Here is a 12500-nt window from a genome sequence, read left to right on the forward strand (position 1 = left end):
TTAAGAGAGAGAGAGGGACAAAGGCAGCATCAGCGTGCTCTCGATTCCACTATTCCGGGACTGGTAATGAGGGCTAAATGTGCATTGCTGGTGCTCACTGGTCACAGGGGGGGCTGGTGGACATACATAGAGAGAGAAAATAAACAATTGGAAATGAATGAGAAAATGAATGACTGATAGAGGAGAAAGAGGGGGTTTCTCTCAGAAATAGAGAGAAACAGACAGAAATCAGATCATTATAGGTAGTGATAGCAAGAGTAGAGAAGGAATGGAGTGAGCCATTAAAAGCTTTTCCACACACGTACATTCTCTCACTCCTCTGTTTCTCTCTCTTTCACTCTGTCTCTGTCTCTCCATCTCTGTCTGTCTATCTGATTGTCTGTCAGTCTGCCTCATTCTCTCTCTCTCCGTCGCTCTCCGTCTCTCTCTCTCCGTCTCTCTCTCTCTCTCTCTCTCTCTCTCTCTCTCTCTCTCTCTCTCTCTCTCTCTCTCTCTCTCTCTCTCTCTCTCTCTCTCTCTCTCTCTCTCAGAGCCATATGTGGTTTGGAGCCAGTCCCAAATTTAGCCGGCTCCTCTGCCATTAGCCCCCGTTTCAGCAGTGGTGGTATCAGCGGTATCAGAGAGGAAGGTTACGATCTGGCCGGCAATAGACTAATACGCCCATGGAGTAAAACCACCAGGCATAGAAAACACAAAACACATGTACACGCCACTTGCAAAGAAAGACAAACACACGCATGCACCCACACATGGACACACACACACAAACATCTGTAACTTACACATAACTACACACATGCATGTGCATGGCCCTTGACACGCAAACTCTCCCACACACAGACAGACGGACAGATAACACACACATGCGCACGCACACACACACATACACACACACACACACACACACACACACACACACACACACACACACACACACACACACACACACACACACACACACACACACACACACACTCCACAGGACCCTCCATGCTCTACCCCACAAAGACAGGAAACCACTCATCAGACCCCAGCCAATCAGGACCTTACAGTAGCCCCTGTAATCACCGCCAACCACAAAAAGACCCTCATTGCTTCCAGAGGAAAAAAAATCAAAACAAGAAAGAAGGGGAAAAAAGAAAAGAGTAAAAAAAAAGTTTTCTGTTGCTGTCATTGATATTCAAGCCTCGCGTTTGTGTTTCCCTCTCAGGTCTTTTTTTCTCTCCGCAATCTTACTCGGCGGAGGCTACAACATAGAGCTGTTCTCGCTGTCTGTAATCTGCTGACAGAACTTTGGGATGCTTCCAGGCTTCTCTCTCCAACCATCCAGAGAGAGAGAGAGAGAGAGAGAGATGGACAGAGAGAGAGAGAGAGAGAGAGAGAGAGAGAGAGAAGGACAGTGGAGCGTTTCTATTCCAGAGCTTGCCAATGGTCCGAGACCAAGGCAGGCAGATGTTTGTCAAGAGGAGAAGGCACCACAGAAGGCGGCGATGTGAAAATAACTGCATTAAAGGAGCCATCGATCACCAGGGACAGAGAGTCAGAGCTGGCTTCTAGGCTTCTACGGCTGGGTCTCTGCTTACTCCTGCAGATTATACACTAGGGCTGCACGATATCAGAAAAAAAGATAGATACTCGAAAACACCATGCAATACCTCGATGACGCTATTTAAACGATATTTAGAAATGTAGCCCAATGTTTTTCTTGTCACTAATTTGTCGGTCTGTGTGGGGGGCACGGATTTGGTCGTGGCGGGCGTCTTGCACATTTGTTGACATTCAGCTAGTGATTGGACAGCACAGAAAATGTTTTACTTGTTATCGATAATTAAGTAATTTTCGCGATACACATATCGCCACTCTTGATATCGCGATTTTGATACATTTTCAATATATTGTGCAGACCTATTATACGCACAAACTTACTCTCACTGTCTGCCTTACTCTCTCTCTAGCTTTCTCTCACATACACACAGGCATAGAGACACACAACCCGTACACATATAAACAAACATACAGTGCATATATTCACATGCCTGAAGTAAACACTACTAAAGGACCCATCGATCACCATAGACAGAGTGAGACCTGACTGCTGGCTCTAACTGTCTGTCTTTCTCTCTCTCTTTGTGGTTTTCTCTCTCATATGGTACACACAAGCATAGAGACACACAAGACATACATAAACAAACACACAGCTCATACACACATTACACGTGCATAGCAAATACCATGAAATAGCCATCAATCACCAGGCAAAAAGTTAAACACAGCGTTATAAATTTGCTGCTACCAGGGTGGCAATGACAGAGTCATAGTGCATTACTAAAAGCCCTCTCTTACGTCATAGTAGTGTAGTACTACAGTAATGAATCTTTCAATGACTATTACAGTGTGCCACTGGAGGTACAGTAGGGTGTGCATCATGGGCGACGGGAGCCATCCATCACCACACAAAAAGTCAGTGCTGGGTCTTCAACTGGGTCTCTGCTCAGCAAGCCATGTCAAAAACTAACCAACCCTTCTTAGCATCTGCACTTGTTGTTCTGTATATATCCTGTGCACTTTGTATCTGCTAGTGATGCTGGCTATTATTATGTCCTCCTTTGTAAGTTGCTTTGGTTATAAAGTGTCTGCCAAATGCAATGTAATGTAGTGTAACGTAATGTCAAGTGTTCATGTCCGGTTGAGAGAGCGCCGTGCATGTCTTGCTTCTGCCACTCACACCAGTGCCACTTCTGCCACTCAACTTCTCCTCTTTATATTTTGATAAGGTTTTTCTTTATTGCTGATGGGCTGTGCTACTAGCATATTCAACCAAACGCCAAAAGTACAGCTTTCGCTTTATCTATTTCTCTGTCACATGCACACAAGCATAAGGCCACTCAACACACAGACACACAAACATACATATATGCTTCGTTTACATGAGACATTTCATTCATAATTAACTAACTTTAATTCTGAATAAAGCTTAAATACGCTTTGAAAACGCCATGTGAACACTTAATTCGGAATGAAATGAAATATCAAAGCAAACTCAATGGAACTACATCATTCTGAATTATTAATTCTGAATTAAAAGTGTCATGTAAACTTACTGAATGAAATATAAAGTACAGCACTATACATACAGTAGAGGCACATACATACACATGCAGATCAAATGCTAGCTGGTAACCAGAAACCCCAAAACAACTTGTCGGCCAGTCATTCACCATATCACACACAGACACATAGACGCTGTCAGACACTGACACACACACACTCACTCACTCACACACACACACACACACACACACACACACACACACACACACACACACACACACACACACACACACACACACACACACACACACACACACACACACACACACACTTAATATCCACACGCCGCCGCCACCATAAGTGAGCACTGACGTTTAACAACAAAGAACCACTTAAAAACTGTAACACATAAAGAAAAGACAGAAGCTTTTTTTTTAAAAAAGGGGACAAGACAACTTACCATCTGAGACCGGCTCTTGGGGCATCCATTGATGTCTTCAATCTTCTCATTGGCTGAAGAAAAGAAGGAGGAAGAAGAAGAAGAAAAAAAGAGATCAAGAAGAAGTCCAATATAATCCACGCTTCACTTGAGAGGGAGTGATCGATTCCTCCTTCTTCTCCTCCAGTTATAAGTCAAAGTGCCTGGCTGTGCCTTTTTCTGCTCCGGCCAGTGCCAGACCCTGTTTTAAATAGACCAGGGATACAAGACCAGGAGACCGGGCCCGTGGTTTTGCATATTTACCCGTGTGTGTGTGTGTATGAGTGAGTGAGTGAATGAGAGAGTGAGTGTGAGAGTGTGTGTGAGAGGCAGTGAGTGAGTGACTGTGTGTGTGTGTGTGTTTGAGTGTGTGACTGTGCAGGAGTGTGTGAGTGAGTAAGAGAGAGAGAGAGAGAGAGTGTGTGTGTGTGTGAGAGAGAGAGGTAGTGAGTGAGTGACTATTTGTGTGTGTCTGTGTGTGTGTGAGTGTGAGCGTGCAGGAGTGTGTGTGAGGACGTGACTGACTGCTGCCTCCCCTCAGTGCGGGTGAAACAAGATCTAGATGGAGCAAATGTCTCCCTCGTGAGTGTGTGTGTGTGTGTGTGTGTGTGTGTGTGTGTGTGTGTGTGTGTGTGTGTGTGTGTGTGTGTGTGTGTGTGTGTGTGTGTGTGTGTGTGTGTGTGTGTGTGTGTGTGTGTGTGTGGCTGGGGATTGTTCTTTACAGGGACGGGTGATCCCCCCACCTACTCACACACACACACACACACACACACACACACACACACACACACACACACACACACACACACACACACACACACACACACACACACACACACACTGAGCCAGCTCATCCACCCGAAGCCCAGCCCACAGCAGCTGAGACCCGGAGCCAACCTTCTTCTCGCACCCCCCTCCCCCCCCCCCCCCCCCCCCCCGTCACCCCCAAACCACCCCCTAACCACCCCCCCACCCCCTAACGCCCCCACCCCCCCAGCCTGGCCCTCACAGCTGACATCTGTGCTGACAGCAACACAGACCTGCACTACCCCCACCACCTCCACCGCAGGCTCCACCATGGGGCCCACAGCGCAGCTCCGCGACAGGGCCCATGCCCCTGTTCACTGCTGAGGCACCTACAATAAGGTTTTTATTGAGGACCAAGTGCTTGTTCACCTGACCTAGGCTACGCAGGGGGGCCCCACGGCGCAGCTCCACCACAGGGCCCATGCACCTGTTAACTGCTGAGCCACCTACACTGAATGCTTTTATTGAGGACTTAAGTGCTTGTTCATCTGACCTGGGCTACGCAGGGGGGCCCCGCGAGACAAACAATACGCAAACATGGACACACACAAAGGTCCAACCACACCACACACAGGCACACACACATAAATACAGTGCACCGGATGTACAGTGCATGCATCGTTGCTGTAGGTGCAGGGTTGGTGGGTGGTGGGTTGACCTATAGCAGTGGTTCCCAGACTGAGCACCACTTTGGCCCCCCAAATGTTCAGGAACCACCTGTCAACTGAGTTGACCGTTGACGGGTGATAATTTGACATTGCTAATTTCAATGCAGATCGCTGACTTTTTATTCACATTACAAGGCTGTCTTATTGTGGAATAAATATGACTTCAGGTATGTTTAGCATTGTAATAATAAGCCTAAGGAAATGGTGGTGGACTTTCGGAAAAAAAAGATTTGGGTGGTGTTGGTGGATGTGGGGTCGTCGTCGACTCGTCGGTAAAGTTTATGAGAACATCTCTGACAGCCAGGACACCTTATCAGAGCACCATCACCAGCCAATAAACAACCAAGTAGAGGGCCTGAAACTAAGCTGCTTGATTTGGGTGGGTGGCAGTTTGGGGGATGTGTGGTGGTTGATGAAGGGATGGCCTTCTTGACAAAAGCAGCTCCCATCACGCCACACCGCCTATCCATCACATGGACAGCAGTCATAACAACTACAGCTGTGTGCCGCAGTCTAGGCTACTCTGCCTCTTCGCTCTCATCTATCTCTCTCTTTCTCTCTGTCTCCAACTCTCTCTCCCTCCATCTCTCTCTTTCTCTCTCTCTTTCCATCTCTCTCCCTCTCCATCTTTCTCTCTCCTTTAATCTTTCTCTCTCTCTCTCATCATCTCCATCCATCTCTCTCTCTTTATCTCCCGCCATCTCTCTCCCTCCCTCTCTCTCTGTCTCTCTCTCTCCATCTCTCCATCTCTCTCTCTCTCTCTCTCTCTCTAATACCAGAGTCTGAGGTCTAGGGATGTGGTCGGAGGCAGTGGGCCACATGGCAGGATCCCACCTCTGCCAATTGGACCCGATGCTGAAAGATGTCCGTTTAGTAGACACGGCCCAATAAAACAGTACAGCGCAGTGCAGTAGTACAGTACGCAGTCAAACAAATATGTTCATTTAAAACTGGGGATATCCAGCCATGAAATAAAGACACCGAAAAAGGAATGTAACTCCTCAAACTATAATCAGCCTTTTTCTTGCACCTTTTATTGGGATGCGCCCAATCTTCACCCACAACAACGTGATGGTGGTGGTGCTCATGGTAGTGTCTCTGTTTTTGTGTTCCCTGACACCAGAGCTAAGGGATGGTGACTCCTAGTCCCTAGTACTCACTGCAGGGGAAACACCATGACTGTTGACACAGACAGGCACAGGCCGAGCGTGACGCACACATGGGCGTCTGTCTGTACAGTGTTGTTTCCAAAGCGTGTGTCCTTGTCCATGTGTGTGTGTGTGTGTGTGTGTGTGTGTGTGTGTGTGTGTGTGTGTGTGTGGCGCACTCATCTCTGTGTGTGTGTGTGTGTGTGTGTGTGTGTGTGTGTGTGTGTGTGTGTGTGTGTGTGTGTGTGTGTGTGTGTGTGTGTGTGTGTGTGTGTGTGTGTGTGAAGACAGGCAGTAGAAATCCAATGCTACATGTGGCTAGGGGGGATTACCGTAGTGTGTGGGGTGCCCAACTATACAGCTACACTAATACTATACTGTATGTCTCTCCCCTTACAGCTCTACGGCCAGATTTCACAGCATGCCAACATACAAAGAAATCAAAGGCAATGGTGTGTGTGTGTGTGTGTGTGTGTGTGTGTGTGTGTGTGTGTGTGTGTGTGTGTGTGTGTGTGTGTGTGTGTGTGTGTGTGTCTGTGTGTGTGTGTGTGTGTGTGTGTGTGTGTGTGAGGGAGAGAGAAAGAGAGGGAGAAAGAGAAAGAGAGGGAGAGAGAGAGCAAGAGAGAGAGAGAGAGAGAGAGAGAGAGAGAGAGAGAAGGGATGTAAAAAGATAAATTAATCTGTGTGTGTGTGTGTGTGTGTGTGTGTGTGTGTGTGTGTGTGTGTGTGTGTGTGTGTGTGTGTGTGTGTGTGTGTGCACGTGCCTCACAGAGATTCACTCAGATTTCAGGGGCCAAGAGTGCAGTGTAAGATTTCCCCCTGTCTCAAGGGACAGCTATAAAGTGGACACACACACACACACACACACACACACACACACACACACACACACACACACACACACACACACACACACACACACACACACACACACACACACACACGCACACACACACGGGATGGCATTGACGATGGTGTCACCTGACCTCGAATTACACTAGTCAGCTGGTGGTCAGTGTGTGTGTGTGTGTGTGTGTGTGTGTGTGTGTGTGTGTGTGTGTGTGTGTGTGTGTGTGTGTGTGTGTGTGTGTGTGTGTGTGTGTGTGTGTGTGTGTGTGTTTTTAGATTTACCCCCGGCTGGGCACTAGCTGTCAGCTGTGTGTTCTGTAGTGAAATCCACACCATTGCTGTCTTTATGTCAATCTCTCTCTCTCTCTCTCTCTCTCTCTCTCTCTCTCTCTCTCTCTCTCTCTCTCGCACACACACACACAAAGAAAAAGAACATTTCCCCAATCTTTCAGTTAAAGACGTGTGTGTGTGTGTGTGTGTGTGTGTGTGTGTGTGTGTGTGTGTGTGTGTGTGTGTGTGTGTGTGTGTGTGTGTGTGTGTGTGTGTGTGTGTTTGTGTGTGAGACCTGAGAGAGAGAGAGAGAGAGAGAGAGAGAGAGAGAGAGAGAGAGAGAGAGAGAGAGAGAGAGAGAGAGAGAGAGAGAGAGAGAGCTCTGAGTTGGGAAATCAGATAACCAGCGCGGGGGCTTTCCATTCTTCTCTGTGGCCCTCCCTATTTACACATCTCCAGAGGGGTCTCTTTCTCCCTCTCTCTTTCTCTCTCTCTCTCTCTTTCCCCCAAATGCTGAGAGCATGGCGGATACGCCAGTGGGCAGCCACACAGAGACGCAAGGGATTGTGGGATATGGGACACTCGTTAGCGTCTCACGGCTGTCGGAGCGCGACCCATTTCTCACCCCCCCCGACAGAAAATCCCCTTGCTGTCACCCCTACAGTCTGGCAGTGTGGCGTGCGGGATGGATGGGGCTTTTTTTCTGGCTTGTCGTGGTGAGAGCAACAGTGATGGTATAGTCACACTCAAAACATAGGCATGGTTATACATTACATTATAGACATAGTATGGGCATTCACAGTGTCACTTCAACAGTTACAGAGTAGGATCATCTAGAAGATCATAAATTTGAAGTGTTAAAATCCATTCATTGTGGGGTGTGGGATGGGGCTTTTTTCTGGCTTGTAGTGGTGACAGTAATAGTGACTGTGGTGGTGTAGTCAAGCTCAGGACATAGTCATTATAGCCACAGTATGGCCATTCACAATTTAACAGTTACAGAGTAGCATCATCTAGAGGATCATAAATTTGACTAAGTGTTAAAATCCATTCATTGTGGGGGATGGCATGGGTTTTTTTTGTCTGCCCAGTAGTCGTGGATGTGGTGGTAGTGGTGGTGGTGATGATGGGGGTGGTTTAGTCGGGAGGTGTGACAGTAAACAGTCTGTACTGTCTGTGACAATCTGCACACTAAATTTCATTTCGTAGCAACATTGCTAGGACATTACCGAGAGCCTTAAAGGTGCACCCGTGTAAGATTGTGGCCAGAGTAGGGATTGCAACTGGTGGTGGTGGTGCTCATTGAAGCTGTGCTGCCTATTGCCAAATTTGATATTTCATGAATATCAATAAATAATAAACCAATGCATGTACTGTAAAATGCAACGTTCCCAGTCATAATGCAGAATTATAGATGAATGATGGTGGTAAGTATTTGTTAAAAAGGTAATATAAGAATTGTGAATGGACAGCGTGAATTATGGAAATGAACTACTAAAACTATTACACAGTGCACCTTTGAGGAACAGATCAAGACAGCCGTTACAATTGTAGGTGACAGTAAGGTTATAACGTAGGCTCTGCAAAAAATGGTTAACTCAACACTTTAGACAACAGGACCAACTAGAAGAGTCCTAAATTTAACTCTGCAAGTGTCTAATCGTTGTTGAATCACTGTTGAATCTTTTTTGTCTGTGTGTGGGAAGAACGAGAGAGTGGGTGGGGAATTTGGAGTGGCAATATGAGGATGATGATGATGCTTCCTGTTTGAATGTGAGGCAGGAGTGGTAGAGGGTGGTGGGGGTGGAGCGGGGAGTGAAGGGGTAGATGGGGGGGTAGGGGTGATGGGACAGGGGAATGATGAGTGTGGGAGCCTAACATATGAGCAACAGCGCAGCGCCTGTTGTGTGACACTCAGGGAGGGTCCCCACAGTGACACAGTTGCTTTCCCAAGGGGGAACTTTTTGGGTGTGCGTGTGTATGTATGTGTGTGTGTGTGTGTGTGTGTGTGTGTGTGTGTGTGTGTGTGTGTGTGTGTGTGTGTGTGTGTGTGTGTGTGTGTGTTGGTGTGAGTGCGTGCACACGCACATGTGTGTGTGTGCGTGTGAGTGTTTGGGGGGAACAGTACCACCCCTTCTTAGAAAACTTCCAAAATTAGGGGTTGTCTTTGAAATTGATGCTATTACAGTATTCACAACAGAGTGGACAGAATGAAAAGAGTGGATAGAAAGTGGGCAATTCACATTATAGGCCTACTTTAAAGTAACAAAGGCATAATTGAGGATGCTATATACACTAATGCAATATATCCCCATGGTAAAACTGGACATATGTTCATTAAAATGTAGTTATATGACACCACCTGAGGGTTAATTTATCGAGGCATGTATTTTGACACCTAATGTTGTAGTGGCACATGTGATGCGATACATTCATTAAAATGATTAGGGAGAACGTCAGAGAAATTAATCCATTAAATAGGGCCTAGAATAGGTTACAAGGATGCAATGAGCATTTCAAATTAACCCATTTCAATTTAAAAAACCCACTGCACTTGTCAATTAATTTGATCATCAGCATCATCTAATTTAGCATTTGTGAAATCGCTAGATATTAAATAGCAAATAGCAAGAAAACGTCAGTAGCAAAGTTGTCAACTCACCCACGACCTGAATGATTTCCGCAAGCAGCACTCCATCTGACACGTCTTGCTGTAAATCCTTGATGAGTCGTTTATGCCCCGACTTCGCCAAGTAATGATTCGCCCAATCCGTGTAAATCTGTAGCAACACAGCAGAAGGATGGGTGTTATGTTAGCCTCCTCCTTGACGAGTTCCCGACAAAGCACCCAAACAATGTAAACAAAAAACAAGTGCCTCGCAAAGTTTCAATATTTTTCCAAGGCGGTTAAATAACCTGCTATACACAAAAACGCATGTGATTAATGCTTTAAAAATATATAATGGGGTAGAGGAAATTCGGAACGCGTTCATCTTTCCTTTTGTTGGCCCCGGCTGGCATATCGGCGTGGTATTCAAATTCAATGCCATTGTGAGCAATTCAAGTATTCAGCGCTGTAGCTCTCGGGGCTTATTCTCAAATGAGGCGCTCTCTGACATCACGGGCAAGGGCCAGAAAAGACCTTTCACTGGGGGATAAGAGAGGGGGGCGAGGGGGGATTTGGAATTAAGCGTCTGAATAATCTGAATAGCTTTCCCTTCATAATTGGTCGTTTAAAGCAGCTTCTCTCTTCCATACAGGTTTGGACATCTCGTTGCGTTAAGGGATATGCTTAAACTGTACGCGGACACAACAGGCAAACTCGGAGGGATTAGACTGGTAAATAAAACTTAGAGGACTCCCACAGAGAGTTGAAGGCGCCAACCTGAACTCGCACAAAGTCTTCAGCACCCCAAGAATACACACAATAGCCTCAGGAGGGAGAGAGACAGCGAGAGTGAAGACACAGCGCGCGCGCGCGAGAGAGAGAGAGAGAGAGAGAGAGAGAGAGAGAGAGAGAGAGAGAGACGATGGCGCGAGCAATTATGCGCGCGCCTTGGGAGAGCGCGGCAATACACTCACTGACCTCATTCGCTATCGGATCAAAATGATTATAATTTCAAAAATGCAAGGCGATACAAGGAATTGAAATGCCAGCAGCCTGGACGTTTTTTGCGTCATATTTTCTAGCAGTCACAACAAAGGGTAATGTATTTACGCATAGTTTTCTGTCAGTAGGCGATTTGAATAGATCGTATTCCTATTAGCTGTGGGATACTGACAAGTTAGTGGAATTTGAGAAATGTGTGTCTGCTTGTCATCACTTATAAATGTATACATGTCTCCTCTCCTTGCCTTGCCTGGGATCTCCGTTCACAAACACACAGAAGCTCCTCCACACAAACCAGCCCATCACACTATACGGGCTTGTTTGAAGAATTATTTGAGAAAACAAACCTCTGTATCAACCTTGCCTTGTCATGATGAATCACACATGGACTTAGTAGTCACAAACACTCAGTCACACTACAGAGAAATACACAGTCGGATAGAAACACACACGCATGTGCACGTGCGTGCTGGGCGCAAATGCACGCACACACACACACACACACACATGCACGCACACGCACACACACAAACACACTCACACACACACACACACTTGCCCCATGGGGCTCCACTGCACTGCATGTTAGCTGCTGTTTTGAGTGAAAACAGACCGGTGGGTCCTTCCACACTGTAGCTCATGCGGCATGAATCACTGCACCCTGCTGATACTAAACAACAGGTGCTGCTCCTGGCATACCACACACACACACACACACACACACACACACACACACACAGGCACGCGCGCACACACACACACACACACACAGGCACGCGCGCGCGCGCACGCACACACACACACACACACACACACACACACACACACACACACACACACACACACACACACACACACACAGGCACGCACGCGCGCACACACACACACACACACACACACACACACACACGCACACACACACACAGGCACAGACACAAACAGGCATGCACATCACATAGCCTGCAATTTATTTATTGCTACAGAAAGAACATGAGACTGGCATGTCTACTGCTCATTGAAAAACATACATGTACACACACTACGCAGTGAACTTGCCGACTCAGCTTTCAGATATCAAGCACAGAGCTTGTGCGCATGTATGTGCATACCACAACATAGAAATGCATAAACATACAGACCCATACATAGAGTCATTTCAAAACTGCAGGTCATCAGGTATCAGACCGATCACTCAAGTATGTACAAGCACACACATGCCCGCACATAACCAGACTAGTTACAAACACACACATACTGGTACACACACACACACGCACGCACGCACGCACGCACGAACACGTACACACACATGCATGCATGCACACGGCCTCACACACACACATTCATACACAGACACAGACACAGACACAGACACACACACACACACACACACACACACACAATGCTAATTCACACAAAGGACAAATCACAGGTAACAGCAGAGTGGAAACAGAGGCAAAAAAAAGAAAGAAAGAAAATGTGCTTTGAAGTCCGGGTTTGGTGCAGGGCCAGAGTGAGGATGGTGACTTAATTAAAACCAGGTAAAACACCCAGCTGTCAATCAAGGCGGCAGGACCCTGTCACCATCTGACATTGCCGGCATTTCCCGGTGGGCCCTG

The 12500-nt window shown here is 46.9% G+C and overlaps 1 protein-coding gene across 8 annotated transcripts in view; it reads right to left on the reverse strand.

The window, feature by feature from the left end:
• The window catches only part of nav2a (neuron navigator 2a), a 197348-nt gene that overhangs the window by 132471 nt on the left and 52377 nt on the right, over positions 1-12500 (reverse strand). For all 8 annotated transcript variants that reach the window (XM_063188204.1, XM_063188208.1, XM_063188201.1 and 5 more), the window contains exons 2-3: positions 9934-10051; positions 3512-3564 (exon numbers count right to left, since the gene is read on the reverse strand). In XM_063188204.1, coding sequence (XP_063044274.1) covers positions 3512-3564; positions 9934-10051 — 171 coding nt within the window. The remainder of the gene's footprint in view (positions 1-3511; positions 3565-9933; positions 10052-12500) is intronic.

The sequence above is a fragment of the Engraulis encrasicolus genome, chromosome 22 (assembly GCF_034702125.1).
Source record: "Engraulis encrasicolus isolate BLACKSEA-1 chromosome 22, IST_EnEncr_1.0, whole genome shotgun sequence".
Taxonomy (NCBI): Eukaryota; Metazoa; Chordata; class Actinopteri; order Clupeiformes; family Engraulidae; genus Engraulis; species Engraulis encrasicolus.